Source organism: Ascaphus truei, chromosome 3 (genome assembly GCF_040206685.1).
Source record: "Ascaphus truei isolate aAscTru1 chromosome 3, aAscTru1.hap1, whole genome shotgun sequence".
In the NCBI taxonomy this organism is placed as follows: Eukaryota; Metazoa; Chordata; class Amphibia; order Anura; family Ascaphidae; genus Ascaphus; species Ascaphus truei.
This window is the reverse complement of record NC_134485.1, coordinates 130,724,535-130,746,063: the sequence shown is the minus strand read 5'-3', so window position 1 is coordinate 130,746,063 and position 21,529 is coordinate 130,724,535. Positions and strand designations below refer to the sequence as shown.

The following is a 21,529-nucleotide window of genomic DNA, read 5'->3' as shown; positions in this document are numbered from 1 at the left end:
CTGCCGACTCAGAAATTGGCTTGTTCAAAGATTGCAAGTTTACATTTATTGTAGGCATTTTAAAATCCGTCAAAAAAAAAAAATGAATAATAATTTCTGAGATTTATTGAACTTTATGTTGTATTTTTCCCTGATGATCCCTTAAAGAATAAATGTACGACTTGGGTTCATCAACCTTTAGCAAATAAATGTAGAAGTTTACGGATTTTACTCCAATATAGAAAATAATCTATAGTATATCTTTGATAAGAACAATTCAATTCTTCTTTTATTTGCATCACCAGCTCAAACTCCTTTTTGTCCTATGTAATTCGTTTTATTCTGTTCCATCATCTTTTCTTTTTATAAAATGTAACACCCCTATCCCCACCCGGCTGCAGAAGATAGGGTGTACATGCAATCAGTCTCTCTCTTGCATTGCAAACAGGATTTCTACCTGCTTCAGCGTAGTGCAGCTCAGTGTAGCTAGTGAGGAATTGAATAAGTAGAAAAGGGCGCCAGGAACTTTTAAAACAGGATGCTTGCTTTTATTGTCAGCAGGATCAGCATATCCCACAGCATAGGCAGGACAGGGTTTCAGCAAGTACCTCTTACAGAAGTTCCCCCTCTACCTGCAGTTCCTCCCAGGAACCAGTCTGACCCTGGCTAAGGATGAAGCAGGCTCAGCCCCAGATCCCTACAAAGATCTGGACTACAACCCTGTTCTCTGCAGTATAGGGACCTCTGTTGCACTGGGCACCTAGCACAGTCTGCCCCAGCACACACTTTCTCTCTAGGGTGGGTCCTCACCTATTATACCCGAGAGGTGTCAACCTTTCCCCTTCTCTGTCTCTGGGCAAAACATGCTGTGGCAATCTGTGCCCCCACGGTCACATGGCCTACTAGAACATTCCTAGCTCTGAGTCATGCCTCATGTGCCTGGGATCTGCAACATTGTATCTTATCTCTGAGCCAGCTCACATACAGGACCATGTGTAATGGGTTTAACCCCGACACTGCCAGAGTACTGCCCTAGCCTGCATGCTAAAACATGCCTGCTTTTAGAAAGGGGCTACAAAAATGTAGGCTTTTGTTAAGTTGTTATACAGATGCAGCGGCCGTTATTTTAAGGCATCACGGCGCCATTTTCGTGTGCGCTGCTCTATTCCACATGGCATGAACGTGGTCAATCGCCCTAGGCACACGTGTTTATTGCGGTTGCTTTGTTTGAATTTTATGGATTGTGTGCAATTATATGCAATTAAATGAATTAATTGTAATGTGTACAGTACTGTGCTATTGTGTCAATTTCAAGTGTTTAAAAACCAGAACACTAAAATGCCATTTTATGCACTTGCCTGCACTCGCGTCTTAAGGCGGTACGGTTGGAAGTAATCCCTTGCCATGACATGAGTATTCCGAGGTATACACCGCGTGATTTGCTAAAATAACAGCCGCTGCATCTGTAAGTGTGTAGGTAATTCTCATTAAATTCTCTTTTTCTCTTTATATACAGTAATATAATATCAGCGCCCCACACAAAACTGCTTTGCAGTGTTCCAGAAAAGTAATACATTTTCCTTGTGCTGAATATTATTACACTCAAACCTAGACCGGGCTCTTGATAAAAATATGTATAATGTATATATATTTCAATACACAAATTAAGAAGGATCCCCCTACCCATGTAGATAATAGGGATCAGGAATATCGCCCTGCTTATACCACTAAGTTTAATCATAAGGGGAAATAGAAGGCACAATATAGGCCAGCCTATAGACCCAATGATAACACCGCACAGAGACAGATCGACAGGGAAAAATGAAATCCATTTGAAGAGTAAGAAAAGAGATAATTCACCAGATCTAAGAGATTTTACCAAATTTCACTCTAGTAATAAATGTATTCCCCATGAAAATTCATCTCCTTTTTTAGAGGGAGCGAGGAAATCTTATACAGGGAAGACATATACAAAATAGAAGGGTCCAATACTATTCCCATTAATAAGTAAGAGAGAAAACTCTATAAACAAGGAAACAGAGAAGGACACAAAACAAAAAATAAAAAGAAGTATGACGTAAATTCAGATTATGGAGGGATTTTCAATCTGAGTAAAAAAAAGTCCTTACTTTGGAGCAGAAACAAGTCCATGGTAAGGGCCTGTCATTTGCTCCTTCAAATAAAATGAGTTCCTTCAATACCTACATAGATGTGGGTAAATTTGTCTGTAATCTGTCACTGCAAAAATATTTTATCAAACAGACAGTACAGACAAATACTAATTTACCAGTCATTTCTCCTTTAAATGCTGTTACAACACAACATACAGTACACCTTTTTTTTTTTTTAAATCTCTTTTCTATCCAAGTTATCTTAAAGGTGGATGTTTGGACCTATTTGAAAAATGAGTTCAGGAAGACTTGGAAAAGTTAACAAAAGAAAAAATATATATATATTAAACAAAATTTAAACCCATCTCAATACGAGGCAATCAAACAGTTGAGAAGGATGACTCAATAGTCATAAAATCTGCAGACAAGGGGGTAGTGTAGTCTTTATAGATAAGTGAGACTACATCAAAGAATCCTTCAGGTTGTTGAATGATGTTGATACATACATTAAACTACAAAAAAAATCCTACAGTAGAATTTTTGACACAATTAGAAAATCTCTTGACCATAGGCCTTCACCAACAGTTTATTAACAAAGGAGAGTGTGAATTTATTCTTGTTGAAAAAAAAAAAAAAAAAAACCACTCTTCTGGTTTTTTACCATTTATCCAAACTTCATAAGGACCCTATTCATTCCCCCGGGAGACCCATAGTCTCTGGGGTTAAATCCATTACCTCAAATCTATCTGCCTACATAGATTTATTTTTGCAAAAAACAGTTAAAAAATTAAGATCATATTTACAAGATACGACCCAATTTCTCAATGTACGCAACAATCTCACTTGGAATAAAAACTATACACTAGTCACATGCGACGTTTCATCATTGTACACTGTTATAGACCACAAACAAGAGTGTTTAGCAGCTAAGTATTTTTTGGAGAAGGAGGGCACATTCACAGGAGCACAGATAGATTTTCTTATTATCACTATTATGTTTACACTCACACATAATTTTTTCTTGTTTGATGAACAAATTTATTTACAAATTAAGGGCACAGCCATGTGCACCAGGTTTGTGCCGAGCTATGAAAATCTCTTTATGGGGATGTGAAAGGATCTATCCATCTGGTCCCAACATAACATTACATATATTACGTGTTTTTTGTTTGGGAGGGTGATCACCAAACTTTTTTATTGTTTATTGATTATTTAAATAATAATACTTTTAATTTAAAATTCACGCATAAATGTAATAAGTTACATTTAGAATTCTTGCATTTGTTGATATATATTGAGAACGATATACTAAAACTTACCATAAACTAGTCAATTATTCAAATTAAATTGAAGTCGATATCAATAATTTTCCCAAATGGTTGGAAAATATACCTTATAGTGAATTACGTAGGATCAAACATAACTGTAGCAATGTAAGTGTATTTGTGGAACAGGCTGAGGCAATAAGGAAATTTAAAGACAAACATTATAAGGATCCAATTCTTAAAGAAGCCTATTTTAAGGCAAAAACCTTGACAGACAAGAAATATTAACTTACAAAAATAAAAAAAGACTCTGAACCCAAATTGTCTGATGGAACTCTTAATGTTCCATTTATAACTCAATTCAATGCTTTAGCACCAAAGATCAGAAAGGAGATCAACAAACACTGGCATCTGGTTTCAAAAGATTCTATACAGCATACTCATTTACCCTCAATTCCTAAAATAATTTTCACCAAGGCAGTCTTAAGAAAAAAGTGGCCCCTAGTTGTTTAAAAAACAAAAAACACAAATCAGGATCTCACACATTTTTAGAGGCTAGAGGCATCTACAAATGTTTGAGAGGCAAAATGTGTAAACTAAATGTTCATGAACCAAAACAGACCAAGAGTTTCTCTTCAACTAAAACAAATATTGAATACACCATTAACAACTTCATAAGTTGCAATTCAATCAATGCAGTTTATCTTATCCAATATCCCTATAACAAACAATATATAGGTAGAACAAGAAAACTTAAATTAAGATTTGCTGAGCATATCACGAATATACAAAAAGGATTGCTACAGCACAATCTCTCTAAACACTTCAAAGAATTTGACAATCAAAATCCAATGGGGATAATTTGTGTAGGACTAGAAAAACTTTCCACCAACTGGAGAGGAGGTGACACAATCAATGAGATTTCCAGATTGGAAAAAAGGTGGATACATACCATTAAAACCCTTATTCCATATGGACTTAATGTGGAAATAGATCTGGGTGCCTTTCTCATTGATTAGTGTGACTGCAATAGTGTTAAATATTAGTGCAATCACCCTCAACAGTTATATTGCTCTTTACATGAAATATTCATACTACATAAACTTCCCCATTTAATAAGCCTTTTTATCCTATTCGATCTGTACAATATTATGAGCGGTGTTCCATTAATTATACCCTTCATTTGGGATACTATACACTGGCCAGTATATCCCTTTTTTATTTTCTCTCTATACATGTATTGTAGATTATTACATTTATGATATTATTTATATTTTTTTATTTATTAAATTGTTAGACTTTTACGGTTATTTGTATAATTTTATTTACATACCCTTGTGTTATTATTTCTCGTTGTTTTGTATCAAAAATTGATCTTTTCTTCAGTAATAAATAGATATGGAAAACCTATTTCTTCTTGTGCTCTACACATCCACAAATCCCAAATCTTTTATCCTCTTTAGAGTTCTTTCTATCAAGTTAGACATTGCCACCTGTATTCAAATCTCCTATTATAATCAAATGTCCTTTTTTAAGGACTGCAAAAAAAACCTCCTTGCTATATACACTCAGCACATACAAATTACACAGCTAAATCTCTGATTGTCAATTATAACAATTCAAATATTTTTTAGTGCTTCTACATTGTATGATATTACTATGCCTTTTTACTCGTTATACCCTCAATAATTTGGGTCATGTACAGGGTTATTTTTTATTTTTACCAGACCAAAAACTTTAGCTGTACTGTTAATCTCATTATTCCAGTCGATATCCGGATAATTAAACTCATCCATAATTAAAAACATGATCCAGTTTTGCCTTTTTCATTTGAAAATTTGTATTTCAAGCTAAATATTTTCCACATTTTCCCTAGTTCTTTCATAAATAGCCTACCTTATAATAGATTCATGTGAATATTTACCTTAAAGGTATTTTTTTTTTACAAGCAATTCTGGTCTCTTAATGATCTGTGTTAAATGTGAATGTGCACAACCAACCATTTTTTTTTGTCAGCCACATTGGTCTTGCAGTTTATCCAGTGTCAACTAGGCTATTAATAATTTTAAAAAAAAATTGATATTTTAAAAGTAGTACATAATTGACAAAGGAAATTAAAAAAGGCTGCAAAATCATAATTTCTTCTAGTATCATGGAAGATCAGATAATATACTTTACCTGCATTATTTTTCATTAATTTTAAAATATACTCCCTAGCTTTGTCTTTATTACAGCATTTATTTCCTGGTGGATATTAGGTTTATTTCTGCCAACTACCACACTACCACTTCTTATAGTAATTGTACAAAAAAATAAAAATCTGAATTATTTTATATACAGTAGTGCATATATGTGAGTGCATATATAAATTTCTCGATGACTAATATTTGATGCATTCCTTTTTTTCGGATACCACATTATTCGGTATTAAAGCTGCAATTATACGAATGTCTCAAATTAGTGACTTAGACAAAGTTATTAAAGAACAAATCTTACCAGAATTGAGCAGAGAACCCCAACCACAAAACAAGCAATAAAGCCTTTGATTCTTGTGCCCCAGCCTAGAGATCTTCCTTCTATTACCTGTAAAACAAAACAAAAAGTCAAATCTGAAAAAAAAATAGCCATCAAGATTTATTTTCAAAGCTGTAGACGCAGATGTATTAATGCACACAAAACTGTGTTTTGGTACAATATTTTCATTTGTGTTGTCACAAAGATGTAGCTAACCTAACGGTCTTCGGTTTAAAAGTCACCTGTGGTCACACCCACATATAAGCATATACTTCACCCACACCCTCAGATTGGAGTAGAAGTGGCAGCACATTGCCAGTAAGCAATCAAAACATGGTGTATTAAACAAGGTAATTCAAAGTTTTAGTCCTATAATAGAACCTTCATCAGGGTGATGTTTTACATGGCGGACCAATTGGAAAACACATATATTCTATAGCCAGTAGTGAATCCTGGGCTGTAAAGCCTGCAAAACACAGGGGTTATACTAACAACTTTTGGCTGCTAAGGAACGAAATGCGCATGCTGAGAAAAATGTGAATAATACTATTAGAACTCAGGAGCCCCAATTATTTGCAATATATATATATATATATATATATATATATATATATATATATATATATATATATATATATGTAGCCATGCTGTAAAATGGTCTACAGTTTCCTCTCCTGCTGGCAGTAAGCCTGGTAAGGTACAGGGATGCCAGCAGTAATCATGGAGGTTTGCCCTCACACCCTGGTGAGGTGCCCTATGTGTGGATGGGAGTGGTTACATACTCTGAGTCCACCGTTAGTGACATCAGAGATGTGCCTGCCTCCTGAGAGATATAAGGCACAGCACTGCTCAAAGTTAGTGTGTTGGAGTAAGGAGCAGGTCTGCGTTGAGACCTGGGAGAAGATGCCCACTAGTGCTGTAACTAGTGGCCCCATTCTATATTAATCAGCATCAAGCTGTCAACGCCATACTGTGTCCAGGGACCTGGCACAGGGGTGATCTCCCTGAGGGGAGAGGGGATCCCACTCTATTGGGAGGGCGTACCTTTGAAAGGATAACACAGCAAGATGTGTGGCTAGATAACTCACTGCATGGGGCAGTTGGCCCTCACCGTAAGCCACAATAAAGAACCTTGATTCAGGACATCTTCATGTGTGAGTCTGAACTTACTCTACATATGATGGCACCACGGAGGAGTTCCTCATCAGAATCATCCCCACGCAGACGCAGGGATCCTGATGAGGTGGAGGCGCTGCACTGGATATAGGTAGGACTCAAGCACACTACCTCAGCTGCCTGTCTGGGTTGGCAATTCCCCACACCACATCATGCGGGAGACTCAGGAGTCCTGTTGCCAACAGGTGCACCACCAGACACTACCATGTAATGGGGACAGGTTAGACCACAGGGGCCAATGTGAGATTGGGTGGATCAGGCTAGGCCAGAAAACTCGTTATACAGTATATATACAGTGGTCGACAAATCACCAAGAAATCTACTCGGCGAACAAAAAAATCTACTCGCCACCTAATACGACACGTGTGCCGCTTGGGCCACTAGGAGCTCGCCACGATGTTAAATCCACTCACCCGGGGCGTGCAAATGTATAGGTTTGTCGAACACTGTATATATATATATATATATATATATATATATATATATATATATATATATATATATATATATATATATATATATAGTGGTTGACAAATCACCAAAAATTCTACTCGCCACACAAAAAAATCTACTCGCCACCTAGTACCAAACGTGTGCTGCTTGGGCCAATATTTACTCGCCCGGGGGTTAAATCCACTCGCCCGGGGCGAGCAAATGTATAGGTTTGTCGAACACTGTATATATATATATATATATATATATATATATATATATATATACACCCACATACACACACACACACACACACACACACAGAGAGATATAGGGGACAATGTGATGGACGTGATAGAAAAACACTGAATCAGGTGAGATTGACATGGGGAAGAAACATACTGCATAGCTCGGAAGCAAAGAGTACCCCTTCTCGAACTGTACAATTAAGCTTCCATTCCAAGCCTCTGGTAGACTGCCTCAAATCTGTTTTGCATTGTGCCTGTGTTTGAGTCTCTCTCCATACGCATACTACTGTGTGCATACTATGTTGTATGCATGTATGTAAATAAAAAGGTGAGAAATTCAGGCACTCACAGGACTTGAGAAAATATATAAAAAATAGTAATTTAATAATCAACGTTTCAGTTTTCTCAAGATACGAGATGTATAAGCCAAAACAATGATGGTAAATTAAATCACTATATTGTATATTCAGATTCCCTCAGGCAAACTACCCTGATATATATGTAACGGGTATTCCCCCACCCACTCGTAGATAATACTGTGGAGGTGTAGGAACATGCAAGGTTACGCAGGTGTGGTGCATTACCTGTTGGCTCACAGGAGGGCTGAGCTTCCGCCACGGGGAACCTGGGGTACTTACATCCTATACATCTCTAGGTGCAACGCCTCAACCTGGGAGGGATCCCAATGGAGTGGGAGGAGGCCCTCACAGGAAACAACCACACAAAGCGAACGAATGTAAAACAGGACTGGCTTTACTGCATAACCAACTATATCTACATACATCAACACAATCTTCATGCGCCACGGCGGACGCTACCACCTGGGCGTCACGGCGGACGCTACCACCTCTGGCGTCACGGCGGACGCTAATCACACTAGGCGTCACAGCGGACGCTACCACCTCGGGCGTCACGGCGGACGCTAACCTCCCACCGAGTGATCCCACCCCGTGTCCAGTAACCCCCACCCAAATGTCTCGCACCCCCAAAGTCAAATACCACTGTGCATGTGTATGTGTGACTGCGCAGCCACTATGTCTGGTGATAGGCCTGGTTGGTGCACGTGAGTTGCAGGTTACCTGCCCGGGCTCCAGCCACGGGTACCGCGATATCACCGGAGATCCGCCCGATCCGACGTTGTCCTCCACACCGCGTTGGGTGAATTCCAGCGCGGATAATATCACCTTAGTCCCAGGGTCTTTGATGGTGTTCTGAGCCCAGAACCCACCTCGCAGTGCCGCACGGCTGTAGCACTGTGTCCCTGACTAAGCTACCAATAAATGGGTCCGGGTCCCTATCTAGGGCCTGTCCCTATACTCCACAAGCTATAAGGTGGCTCAGGACCTAACTGGGGCCTGGGGGCTGCTGGCCTAATGCAGAGGGTCACCGACCCCTGCATCCACCTCTTACCCCTAGCTGGTCCGGATCCTGACTGCCTGCGTGACTCAAAACCCCGCGAAATGTATCTAACTGGGAGCAGGGGAACCTGGCCTTCCGATTGGCTCCCTAGCGTCACATGTCCCTGCCCCTGTGCACCCTGGGGGCTGTCCTTCCCGCCTTGCGTGTGCGCGAGCTGTTGGAGCCTCTCGCGCTAGCTGGCCTCCTGCGCATGCGCGAGCTGACTGTCAATGGCGGCGCCCTGCTCCGCTAGCCGCCGGGACCCTAACAACGCGATCGCGGCCTCGGCAACCGGCCCGATCGCGTCCCCGGCAACCGGCCCACTCGGGTCCCCGGCAACCGTCCCGCTCGCGTCCCCGGCAACCGTCCCGCTCGCGTCCCCGGCAACCGGCCCGACCGCTTCCCTAGCAACCAGCCGCAACTACACCACGCGCGGCAACGGGGAAGGAGGGGGTGAGTGCGCGAGGGGGACCTGGCTACATCCGCCCCCTGGTGAAAAACCCCAACGACCTCGCTTGGGATAAATAACTCAAACCGTACAGAACTTATATAATGAAAATGCAGTAACTATATAACTTAGCACAGATAACTCTAAACGAGATTGCATAATTCGTTGAGCATCACAATCACAGACTGTATCTTACTCCGAGAACACTGCTGAGCCTCATAATGGGGTGCCCCCATCTGATCATAGGTTACCCGAGTTGGAGGGTACCTGACCCTTTGGCTCCTACGGAGTTGTTCTTCAGCAACTCCCTCTGGGGAGTAATAAGTACAGTCCTGAGGCTCAGCCTCTTCCCTTGAGGGGAGAAATGTCTCTGAACAGTCTCTGTTAGGCACAAAGCACGGGCTCTGTGGATACAAAGGCTGGCCTGTTGGTGCCACCTTAGTAGGCATTGGCCTACGGGGCCCCTTACCCGTAGCTCCTTCGGGAGATGCCCCTCCTGCGGGATGGTCCCTTTGAGAGGGTCCTTCCATAGGGTCTTCCGGAGTGTCAGAGTGGGTCTCGTTATTTACAGTCTCTTGACCCACCTCTGATAGATCGGACTCACCGTTGAGCGGTGTGGCCTGTATTTCTTCTTCTTCGTCTCCCACTTGGGGGATAGGGAGAAGGTGATTACGATGCCAAACCTTTACCCGGCCGTCTGTATCTTTGATGCGATAGACCGGGAGGCCGGGCATCTGTGACTCTACCTCATATACGCCATCTCTCCACCGGTCTGCCAGTTTATGTTTTCCGGGGACTCCCAAATTACGAAGTAACACAGCGTCCCCAGGACGTAACTCTCGATACTTGACTTTGTTGTCGTATCGTCTCTTATTGCCAGCATTCAGTTTAGCTGTAGACTTCTCAGCCTGTTGGTAAGCTCGCTGCAAACTGTCCTTTAGCCGTTGCACATACTTGAAATGGGTAGCATTGTGTACCCCATCCGTTGAGACTCGAAGACGCACATCTACGGGGAGTCTTGCCTCCCGCCCAAACATGAGGAAGTACGGGGAGAACCCAGTGGACTCATGGCGAGTACAGTTGTACGCGTGTACCAACATTTCTACGTGACGACTCCATTCTGTTTTCTGCGTTCCCTTCAGAGTTCCAAGCATGTCCAACAGGGTCCTGTTGAATCGTTCAGGCAAAGCATCTCCTTCGGGGTGGTACGGAGTCGTCCGGGATTTGGCGACGTTCAGCATTTTAAGTAATTCTCGGATCAGAGTACTCTCAAAATCTCGCCCTTGGTCGGAGTGGAGTCGGTTTGGAAGACCGTAATGAACGAAGAACTTTTCCCATAGAACTTTCGCGACCGTGATCGCCTTCTGGTCTTTTGTGGGGAAGGCCTGGGCATATCGGGTGTAATGGTCCGTGATGACCAGCACGTTACCGATACCTCGGCTATCCGGTTCGATACATAAAAAGTCCATACACACCAAGTCCATTGGACCGGAACTCTTCAGATGGGCCATGGGAGCTGCTCTGGTAGGCAACGTCTTGCGTTGAACGCACCGGGCACAACGGCGGCAGTGTTGTTCCACCGCTTCCCGCATCTTGGGCCAGAAGAACCGGTCTCGGACTAGCCCAAAAGTCTTCTCTACACCGAGATGCCCGTGTTCATCGTGTAGGGACTTCAACACCAGGTATTGTAAGTTCTTAGGTAGGACTAGTTGTCTCCTATCCGGGTGGTTGTGGTATTGCACCACCCGATAGAGCAAGCCATTGTCTATTTCAAATTTGTCCCATTCTCGCATGAGCAAGGCCACCAAGTCATTGGGCGCACGTTTCAGAAGGGCTGGGTTCCTCTTTTCAACGGCGTGCCGGATGATACTAGCGACCGGATCTCGAATTTGGTAGTCTACCAGATCTTTCCACCGGAACACCTTGTCATGCGTGAGGTGCATCCCTTTTGGGTCGCAGTAGGCGGCGGGGACAGCCTGCGACTGGCATCCCAAGGAGTCGGCCACTCGTAACTCGGAGAAGGCCACTTGGTCATTAACTATGGCTGCAGTGTTACACATAGCCCGCACTCCGGGGCCGGGAAGTTCTTCCCATTCCTCGTCATCGGGGGTAGCGAGTAGTCCTGGCCTTCGGGAGAGGGCGTCCGCCCCAATATTCAATGGCCCCGGCTTATACTTCAAGGAGAAGCGGTAGTTACTGAGGGCGGCCTGCCATCTGTGGCCGGCTGCATCTAATTTGGCCGACGTATTGATGTACGTAAGGGGATTGTTAACCGTCCTTACCTCGAAGGTGACACCGTACAAGTAATCGTGGAGCTTCTCGGTGATCGCCCACTTGAGAGCCAGAAACTCCAACTTGTGGACGGGGTATCTCTGCTCACTGGGTGTCAGACTGCGGCTGACGTAGGCTACAGGCCGAAGACCTTCGGGGTGCTTCTGATGCAGGACAGCACCCAGTCCATTAAGACTGGCATCCACATGCAGGACATACGGTTGTTCTGGGTCAGCATATGCAAGCACTGGTGCTTCAGTCAGACTTTTCTTCAAGTTCAGGAAGGCCCGTTCACACTCCGGCGTCCACTTATCGCCAAACGGTTGACGGGCCGACGTGGCCTTTCTCCCAGTATCTTCGGGGTATATCTTCAGCAAATTGTTCAGGGGTTTAGCTCGACTAGAGTACCCTTCCACGAACCGACGGTAATACCCACAGAAACCGAGGAAGGACCGCAGTTCCGTGACATTATCGGGACGCGGCCAGTTCACCACAGCTTCTACCTTGGCTGGATCAGTAGCAATCCCCTGGGCAGACACGATGTGTCCCACGTAGGTCACCGAGGTGTGACAAAACCTACACTTGTCGAGTGATAGCTTCAACCCTTCATGGCCAAGACGATCTATCACCTTCAACAGCCTCTCCTCGTGTTCCTCTAAGGTCTTCCCGAAGACAATGATGTCGTCCAGGTAAACCAGACACTCCCGGGGAATCATGTCTCCGATAGTCTTTTCCATCAACCTTTGGAACGTAGCAGGCGCCCCACATATACCTTGGGGCATACGGGTGAATTGATAGAATCCCAGGGGGCAGACGAAAGCCGTTTTCTCCTGGTCTTCCGGCGTCATGGGCACCTGATAGTACCCTGATCGGAGGTCAAGCACGCTAAACCAGTGACTCCCATTCAGCGCATTCAGGATCTCTTCAATGCGCGGAAGGTTGTATTGATCCGGTATCGTGCGATTGTTCAGTGTTCGGTAGTCGATACACAGTCGTACGGACCCGTTCTTTTTCCGCACCACCACTATGGGCGACGCGTAAGGTCCTCGTGATCCCGTCACAATCCCAGCGGTTTCCATATCTTGTATGGCGTTCCTCACATCGTCCACATCCCGAGGGGCAAGGCGACGAGAACGTTCCCGGAACGGAGTGGCCTCACTCATCCGAATGGTATGTTGGGCACTGCGGCTGCACCCCACATCCATCTCGCTCGTGGAGAACACATGTCGTCGTTGCAGCAACTGGGTGGTCAACCGCTCTTTCCACTCTGTGGACAGCGTCGACTCGCCGAAATTGAAGTCCAGATCGACTATCCGCTCGTGCGCGGCCGCCGCCTTCACCTGAGGCGTGGCTCCCACCGGGCTGACCGGATATATGCATCCCAACTTCTGGTCAACATCAAACTCCATCGGAAAGGGGGAGAGATTCTGCACATACATAGTACATATAGTACTCTATACCCTCGCTCAACCTCTTCTTCTTCAGGCTCACTCTCCAGTGAGAACAGTTGGTCGTTCTGGTCTCGGTCAGGATAACAACACCAGACGGCCATCTTTTGCACTCCCCCTGGTAATATGGTTGTCAGTCCTCGTTGACGATTGTAGAGGTCCCCATGACGCTCCAAGGCATATACCCGATGGCACTCCTCTCGTAAGACGGGGTCTAGGAGCGAATCGGCCAGCGGCAGCTCGTTGGTCTCTTTCAAGTAAGCTCGGATTATAGCTTGCACTATGTCCGCATTGGTTCCCAGGATGATGGGGTATTTACAATGGTCGTGGGGCTCCGGGCATACCATGGCCGCTACCTGCATAGGGTGCTTCTTGCCGGTGTTCAGTTGGAGTATGTCCAGCTGGACCCTTGCAATCCCATCGATGGGGTAGTCTTCATTACTCAATTCCCTAACCTTCATATGTTCGGCCGGCCTCAGAGGGCAGTGTTGAAGGTGCTGGTCATAGAACTTGCGATATATTATGGTCACTTGTGACCCGGTGTCCAATAGAGCCGAGGCGTATATCCCTTCTATTACCACGGGTACGATGGCCGCGGGGCCCACTTGACTGCAAGCTTCACCGGTTGAGGCGTCCTCACTGGGGCCAGCGTCAGCAGGGGAATCCGTGGTTCCCTGAGGGGTGTTCACATCAGGCTCGACAGTCTGGGCGCGGCACACCATCGATCGGGCTGTGCTTCTTCTGTCGGGAGGTTTTTCTTCCGGTGGGTCCTCCTTCTCCGGACAATAGTACGAGATGTGGCCCTTCTTCCCGCAGTTGTAGCAAGATACCTCACGGCGGTCCGGACGACCCTTATACGTGGATGAGGACCGCTCAGAACTATGACTTTCCCGAACAGACGACTTGGGGGTCGCTTCCTCCTCTGGTGTGGTAGGTTTCTTACTCTTTGGGGCCGAGGGGACCACAGGGTCATTTCTTGGGGGTAGTTTTGGGTTTCTTTGATTCATGGAAATGGCGCTGCACTTCATGGTCTCTTATGTAATCCATTAGTTCCCCGTATTTAGGGGATACTGCCGCGACCGGGGCGGCCCGCATCATTATAGCTATGTTGTGGTCAGGCAACGACCCCTTGAGTAGCTGTTTGAACCGGTATCGGTCCGCTTCGGCCGCAGAAATGATATGCTTGTCCAGGAGGGTGCCCAGGGACAGCTGTAGGTCACAAACGAAGGCAGATAAATCTTGTCCTTCACGTTGTCGGAGGGCTTTGAATTGAGCCAGTAGCTCATCTTCGTCGTCTTTTCTGGCAAAGGATTTAATTAGCATTTCCACTAGTTCCTGGGCAGTAACTTCTCCTTCTACGCTCCGGTGCGCCCGCACTAACCGAGCGGCGGGGCCTCGAAGGCACTCGACCAGTCTTTGCCTCTTGCTGGCTTCGGAACACGACCACTCCTCTATGATTTGAAGCGTATGGTCCCTCCATGCCTCGATCCCCTCTTCTCCCGTGGGCGTTGGCAGAATCCCAGAGAAGGCCTTGAGTTTCCGGTAGTTCTGTGCTTGCGTCGAAATGGTTACAGCTTCTACTAGTTGGGAGGCTATTGCTCCCAGTTCCTACGCTAGACATGGTTGGGGTCCTGCCAGGCCGTTGATCAGGGTTGGGTGGGATGAGCGGGCTCCCTGCCCAGCTGGCGATACCTCCTAATCCGCTTGGGGTGAAAGAGACCCTAGGGGGGTCTACCCGGTGAGGCGTACTGGTCACTCGTTGGCTCGGGTGTAATCCAGTACTAGTGGACGCTTCTTCAGGAGATTGAGAGTCAGCGTAGATCATGCGGCAGTCCTCTGCGGAGGGCTCGGGTAGGTTTAATACATGGGGGGCCGTTTTGAAGCATATGTCACTCATGGTGTACAGCAGACAGGTGATCCCCCGGCCAGCAACATCCAGTTTATAGTCTATCACCCGGGCGGTGGCCAACACCGGGCAACTTCTTACTTGCGTGCGCACTGTAGATAAGTCTGTATCCAGTGCTACCCCGGTCACTGCAACCGCACGTCTTGGGGATACTTGGTGCGCTAAGGCCCAGGCATGGACATCCTGCGGTGACGGCACGGACATGATAAAAATATGAATCGGGCAATTTTAGAAAAAAATTGAACAGGGCACCCCAGGACTTGATCTCAGCAGCGCCTCCAAATGTAACGGGTATTCCCCCACCCACTCGTAGATAATACTGTGGAGGTGTAGGAACATGCAAGGTTACGCAGGTGTGGTGCATTACCTGTTGGCTCACAGGAGGGCTGAGCTTCCGCCACGGGGAACCTGGGGTACATACATCCTATACATCTCTAGGTGCAACGCCTCCACCTGGGAGGGATCCCAACGGAGTGGGAGGAGGCCCTCACAGGAAACAACCACACAAAGCGAACGAATGTAAAACAGGACTGGCTTTACTGCATAACCAACTATATCTACATACATCAACACAACCTTCATGCGCCACGGCGGACGCTACCACCTGGGCGTCACGGCGGACGCTACCACCTCTGGCGTCACGGCGGACGCTAATCACACTAGGCGTCACAGCGGACGCTACCACCTCGGGCGTCACGGCGGACGCTAACCTCCCACCGAGTGATTCCACCCCGTGTCCAGTAACCCCCACCCAAATGTCTCGCACCCCCAAAGTCAAATACCACTGTGCATGTGTATGTGTGACTGCGCAGCCACTATGTCTGGTGATAGGCCTGGTTGGTGCACGTGAGTTGCAGGTTACCTGCCCGGGCTCCAGCCACGGGTACCGCGATATCACCGGAGATCCGCCCGATCCGACGTTGTCCTCCACACCGCGTTGGGTGAATTCCAGCGCGGATAATATCACCTTAGTTCCAGGGTCTTTGATGGTGTTCTGAGCCCAGAACCCACCTCGCAGTGCCGCACGGCTGTAGCACTGTGTCCCTGACTAAGCTACCAATAAATGGGTCCGGGTCCCTATCTAGGGCCTGTCCCTATACTCCACAAGCTATAAGGTGGCTCAGGACCTAACTGGGGCCTGGGGGCTGCTGGCCTAATGCAGAGGGTCACCGACCCCTGCATCCACCTCTTACCCCTAGCTGGTCCAGATCCTGACTGCCTGCGTGACTCAAAACCCCGCGAAATGTATCTAACTGGGAGCAGGGGAACCTGGCCTTCCGATTGGCTCCCTAGCGTCACATGTCCCTACCCCTGTGCACCCTGGGGGCTGTCCTTCCCGCCTTGCATGTGCGCGAGCTGTTGGTGTCTCTCGCGCTAGCTGGCCTCCTGCGCATGCGCGAGCTGACTGTCAATGGCGGCGCCCTGCTCCGCTAGCCGCCGGGACCCTAACAACGCGATCGCGGCCTCGGCAACCGGCCCGATCGCGTCCCCGGCAACCGGCCCGCTCGCGTCCCCGGCAACCGTCCCGCTCGCGTCCCCGGCAACCGTCCCGCTCGCGTCCCCGGCAACCGGCCCGACCACTTCCCTAGCAACCAGCCGCAACTACATCACGCGCGGCAACGGGGAAGGAGGGGGTGAGTGCGCGAGGGGGACCTGGCTACATCTATATACACACACACACACACACACACACGTATATATATATATATATATATATATATATATATATATATATATCAGAACAAGAAAAAGAAGCCCAAATAGTAGCACTCAGGTATACCATTTACAGTGTCAAAATGTATTAATTGAATGTCACAAAGAAGATAAAAAGAAGTACAGAAATTCTAAAAACATGGCATAGATCCCCTGTACGTAAGCCAAAGACAATATGCTAGCTGAAGTGCCTAACAAGACAGATGAAAACACTGAATGAAGCCAGGGATTAGATGACAAATATCCCTAGACATAAATATATATCCTGAAGGAACTGCTCATAAATATGTATTGACACAGTATCCCTGACAAAAAAAAAACAACAAAAAGTGCTGCTAATGAACAGGCTGACAGGCTATAGCATGTACCCCATACACATGTGATAAATCAATAAGGCTGGAACCTAGCTTAAATCCTAACAAGGATATGAAGTCTCCAAAACACTGTAAGACTGGTGATTACTTGGTACAATGAACACAAGCAAATAGCAGTATTTAGCAAGTCACAGTCATGTGTAAATAGCAGACAAAATATGAGCGAAGTCCAGATCCTAATACACACAGTGCAGGGTGTGTAATGAACACAATAAGCAATCCTGTAAGCAAGGATAGGAGAATCAAAAGGCACATTAAGCAGCAGTGTCAACAGGCATAGTTGCGTGTCCCAAGGGGGGAAAGACCAGGGGATCCTGCCCAACTCTCCCACTCCTACGCGTTTTGGCACTAAGCCTTCAACTGGGAGTGGTGGGGTAGGCAGAGTAGTATGCACTATTAAAAAGGGGGGATTTTCGCGCCAAACAAACAATGCACAGCTGGTAATTTAAGCCTTATACATACCTCCTGAGTGGTAGCTAGGGACGCGGGGCCATTAATCCCAATGCGCATGCGCAGAGTGACGTCACTGGCTCCGTGTGTTCCAAGTTGGAACGCACAGCCATTGTACCCCACGCGCATTCGCACAGCGCAACTGACAAGTCCCGATTTTAAAAGTGCTGCCTGCTCACAGCAGAATAGCATATAAGGCAGACTATGCCCTCTGTTAATGAAGCATCTAGTGTTCTTATCCCAATAACATCATTAGTTTATAATGGTGGATAAGGAAAGAACAAGGAGTTCTAATGGCACATAGGGCATTATGTCACTAATATACATTATGGATCACAGGCTACTACTCTATAACAATATTTGGTTATGCAGCCAGTAATGTTGATGTGCATACATACTGATAAACAGTATATGCAGCAATTCAAAGTATACTGTGAGAACACACCTACTCTGTAACATGGCTGCGTTAGTTACCCATGCAATCATATATATTCAATAATCATAATGCTGATATCATGACAATCTACTGATTGGCAGTAAGGAGAACAGTATGTTCTAATAAAAGCAACATAAGAATTCCTAAGTATCCACAAAAATAAAGCATGTAGCTGACATGTCAATACTTTCTAATGACAGATAGAGTGATAGTTTACTCCTGAGATCGATTTCAAGTCCATATCACAAGTGATGTGGGTAATCTTTTCAAACACAGATGCTATAGTTGTTCCAGATATCCATTATAGATGCATTGGAGAGTTCTATGACTTCTCTTCACGCTTACCATCAGGTTGAATAATAAATTAGGATCACGATTGGCGATCCCTTATCCAGAGACTCCAGAATCCGTCCAAAGGATGGTCATACCCAGAATACTGAGAATGAAGGAGAAAGTGTGTTGAGTGTCCTTATAATAATACTTTTTGAATCTAAAGTTACAGATAGCCAGATAACATATATATGCATAGATGGCCAGGTGCGGATGAAAGAACAGAACAAAACAAAACGGGGGGTGTCAGAATAGACATGATTGTACCAACAAGGAAATTAAAATATAAAAGCAAAAAAGAACAAATCTGATGTATATATATATTTACATAACACGGAAGGAGAGCAGTAAAGTATTTCAGAAAAATCTACAAGAACATAGAGAAGGCCAGGTAGTCGTTCAGACCCCGTGGAATCATGGAGTCCATCTGAACGATCCACCTGGACTCTCTACGTAACAGGGCCTTCTCTAGGTCCCCACTTCGAATCCCTAAGGTGACTTTCTCAATTGCAAATGCTTTCAACAAAGTGTAATCTGACTTATGTTTCAAGAGGAAATGTCTGGCTATTAAAGTAATTTTCTTGAAACCATCTAAATCCCTTGTTGCATTCTTGATGTTTCTAGTATGCTCTAGAACTCGAATCCTAAATTCACGTGTGGTCATCCCGATATAGGGAAGGCCACATGGACAGGTAATACAATAAATAACTCCCTTAGTTTTGCAACCACAGAAGTCCTTAATTCTAAATGTTTGAGTTCCAGAGCAATTAGAGAATACATCAGTTTGATGCATGAATCTGCATGCAGAGCAGTTCATGCATTTATAGAAACCTTTTTTTATTAAAGGTGGATAAGAATGTCTCAGTAGTATTAGGAACAAAATGACTGTTGACCAGTTTATCCTGTAAATTAGGAGATTTACGACTGGTCATGTTAATTCTGTCTCCCAATACTCGATGAAGGTCAGGGTCAGTCATAAGTAAGCCCCAGTGAGTCTGTAGTATATCACGTAACACAGACCACTGTCTATTATGGGTACCAATGAACCTGATTTGTTTTGTGGTAGATGTTTTAATTTTGGGTTGCAGGAGAGAATCCCTAGGTGTTCTAAGTCCCCCCTGAAAAACTTTCCTGACAGACTGACGGCTATAGCTACGTTGGTAGAATCTATTTTTCATTTCCTCAACTCTTTCCAGAAAAGATTCATGCATCAAAATGATGCAGATTCATGCATCAAACCGATGTATTCTCTAATTGCTCTGGAACTCAAACATTTAGCATTAAGGACTTCCTTGGTTGCAAAACTAAGGGAGTTATTTATTGTATTACCTGTCCATGTGGCCTTCCCTATATCGGGATGACCACACGTGAATTTAGGTTTCGAGTTCTAGAGCATACTAAGAACATCAAGAATGCAACACAGGATTTAGATGGTTTCAAGAAAATTACTTCAATAGCCAGACATTTCCTCTTGAAACATAAGTCAGATTACACTTTGTTGAAAGCATTTGCAATTGAGAAAGTCACCTTAGGGATTCGAAGTGGGGACCTAGAGAAGGCCCTGTTACGTAGAGAGTCCAGGTGGATCGTTCAGATGGACTCCATGATTCCACGGGGTCTGAACGACTACCTGGCCTTCTCTATGTTCTTGTAGATTTTTCTGAAATACTTTACTGCTCTCCTTCCATGTTATGTAAATATATGTATACATCAGATTTTTTCTATTTTACTTTTATATTTAAATTTCCTTGCTGGTACAATCATGTCTATTCTGACGCCCCCGTTTTGTTTTGTTCTTTCATCTGCACCTGGCCATCTATGCATATATATGTTATCTGGCTATCTGTAACTTTAGATTATAAAAGTATTATTATAAGGACACTTAACACACTTTCTCCTCTTCATTCTCAGTATTCTGGGTATGACCATCCTTTGGACGGATTCTGGAGTCTCTTGGGAAGGGATCGGCAATCTTGATCCTGATTTATTATTCAACCCGATGGCAAGCGTGAAAAGAAGTCATAGAACTCTCCAATGCATCTATAATGGATATCTGGAACAACTATAGCATCTGTGTTTGAAAACTTTACCCACATCAGTTGGCACTATCACTTTGTCATTAGAAAGCATTGACATGTCAGCTACATGCTTTATTTTTGTGGATACTTAGGAATTCTTATGTTGCTTTTATTAGAACATACTGTTCTCCTTACTGCCAATCAGTAGATTGTCATGATATCAGCATTATGATTATTGAATATATATGATTGCATGGGTAACTAACGCAGCCATGTTACAGAGTAGGTGTGTTCTCACAGTATACTTTGAATTGCTGCATATACTGTTTATCAGTATGTATGCACATCAACATTACTGGCTGCATAACCAAATATTGTTATAGAGTAGTAGCCTGTGATGCATAATGTATATTAGTGACATAATGCCCTATGTGTCATTAGAACTCCTTGTTCTTTCCTTATCCACCATTATAAACTAATGATGTTATTGGGATAAGAACACTAGATGCTTCATTAACAGAGGACATAGTCTGCCTTATATGCTATTCTGCTGTGAGCAGGCAGCACTTTTAAAATCGGGACTTGTCAGTTGTGCTGTGCGCATGCGCGGGGGGTACAATGGCTGTGCGTTCCAACTTGGAACACACGGAGCCGGTGACGTCACTCTGCGGATGCGCATTGGGATTAGTGGCCCCGCGTCCCTAGCTACCACTCAGGAGGTATGTTTAAGGCTTAAATTACCAGCTGTGCATTGTTTGGCGCGAAAATCCCCCCTTTTTAATAGTGCATACTACTCTGCCTACCCCACCACTCCCAGTTGAAGGCTTAGTGCCGAAACGCGTAGGAGTGGGAGAGTTGGACAGGATCTCCTGGTCTTTCCCCTCCTTGGGACACGCAACTATGCCTGTTGACACTGCTGCTTAATGTGCCTTTTGATTCTCCTATCCTTGTTTATAGGATTGCTTATTGTGTTCATTTCACACCCTGCACTGTGTATTAGGATCTGGACTTT

The 21,529-nt window shown here is 44.9% G+C and overlaps 1 protein-coding gene across 1 annotated transcript in view; it reads right to left on the bottom strand.

The window, feature by feature from the left end:
• The window catches only part of SFT2D2 (SFT2 domain containing 2), a 167,590-nt gene that overhangs the window by 134,682 nt on the left and 11,379 nt on the right, over positions 1-21,529 (bottom strand). The window contains exon 2 of the mRNA XM_075589546.1: positions 5,852-5,938. Within this exon, the coding sequence (XP_075445661.1) occupies positions 5,852-5,938 (87 nt within the window). The remainder of the gene's footprint in view (positions 1-5,851; positions 5,939-21,529) is intronic.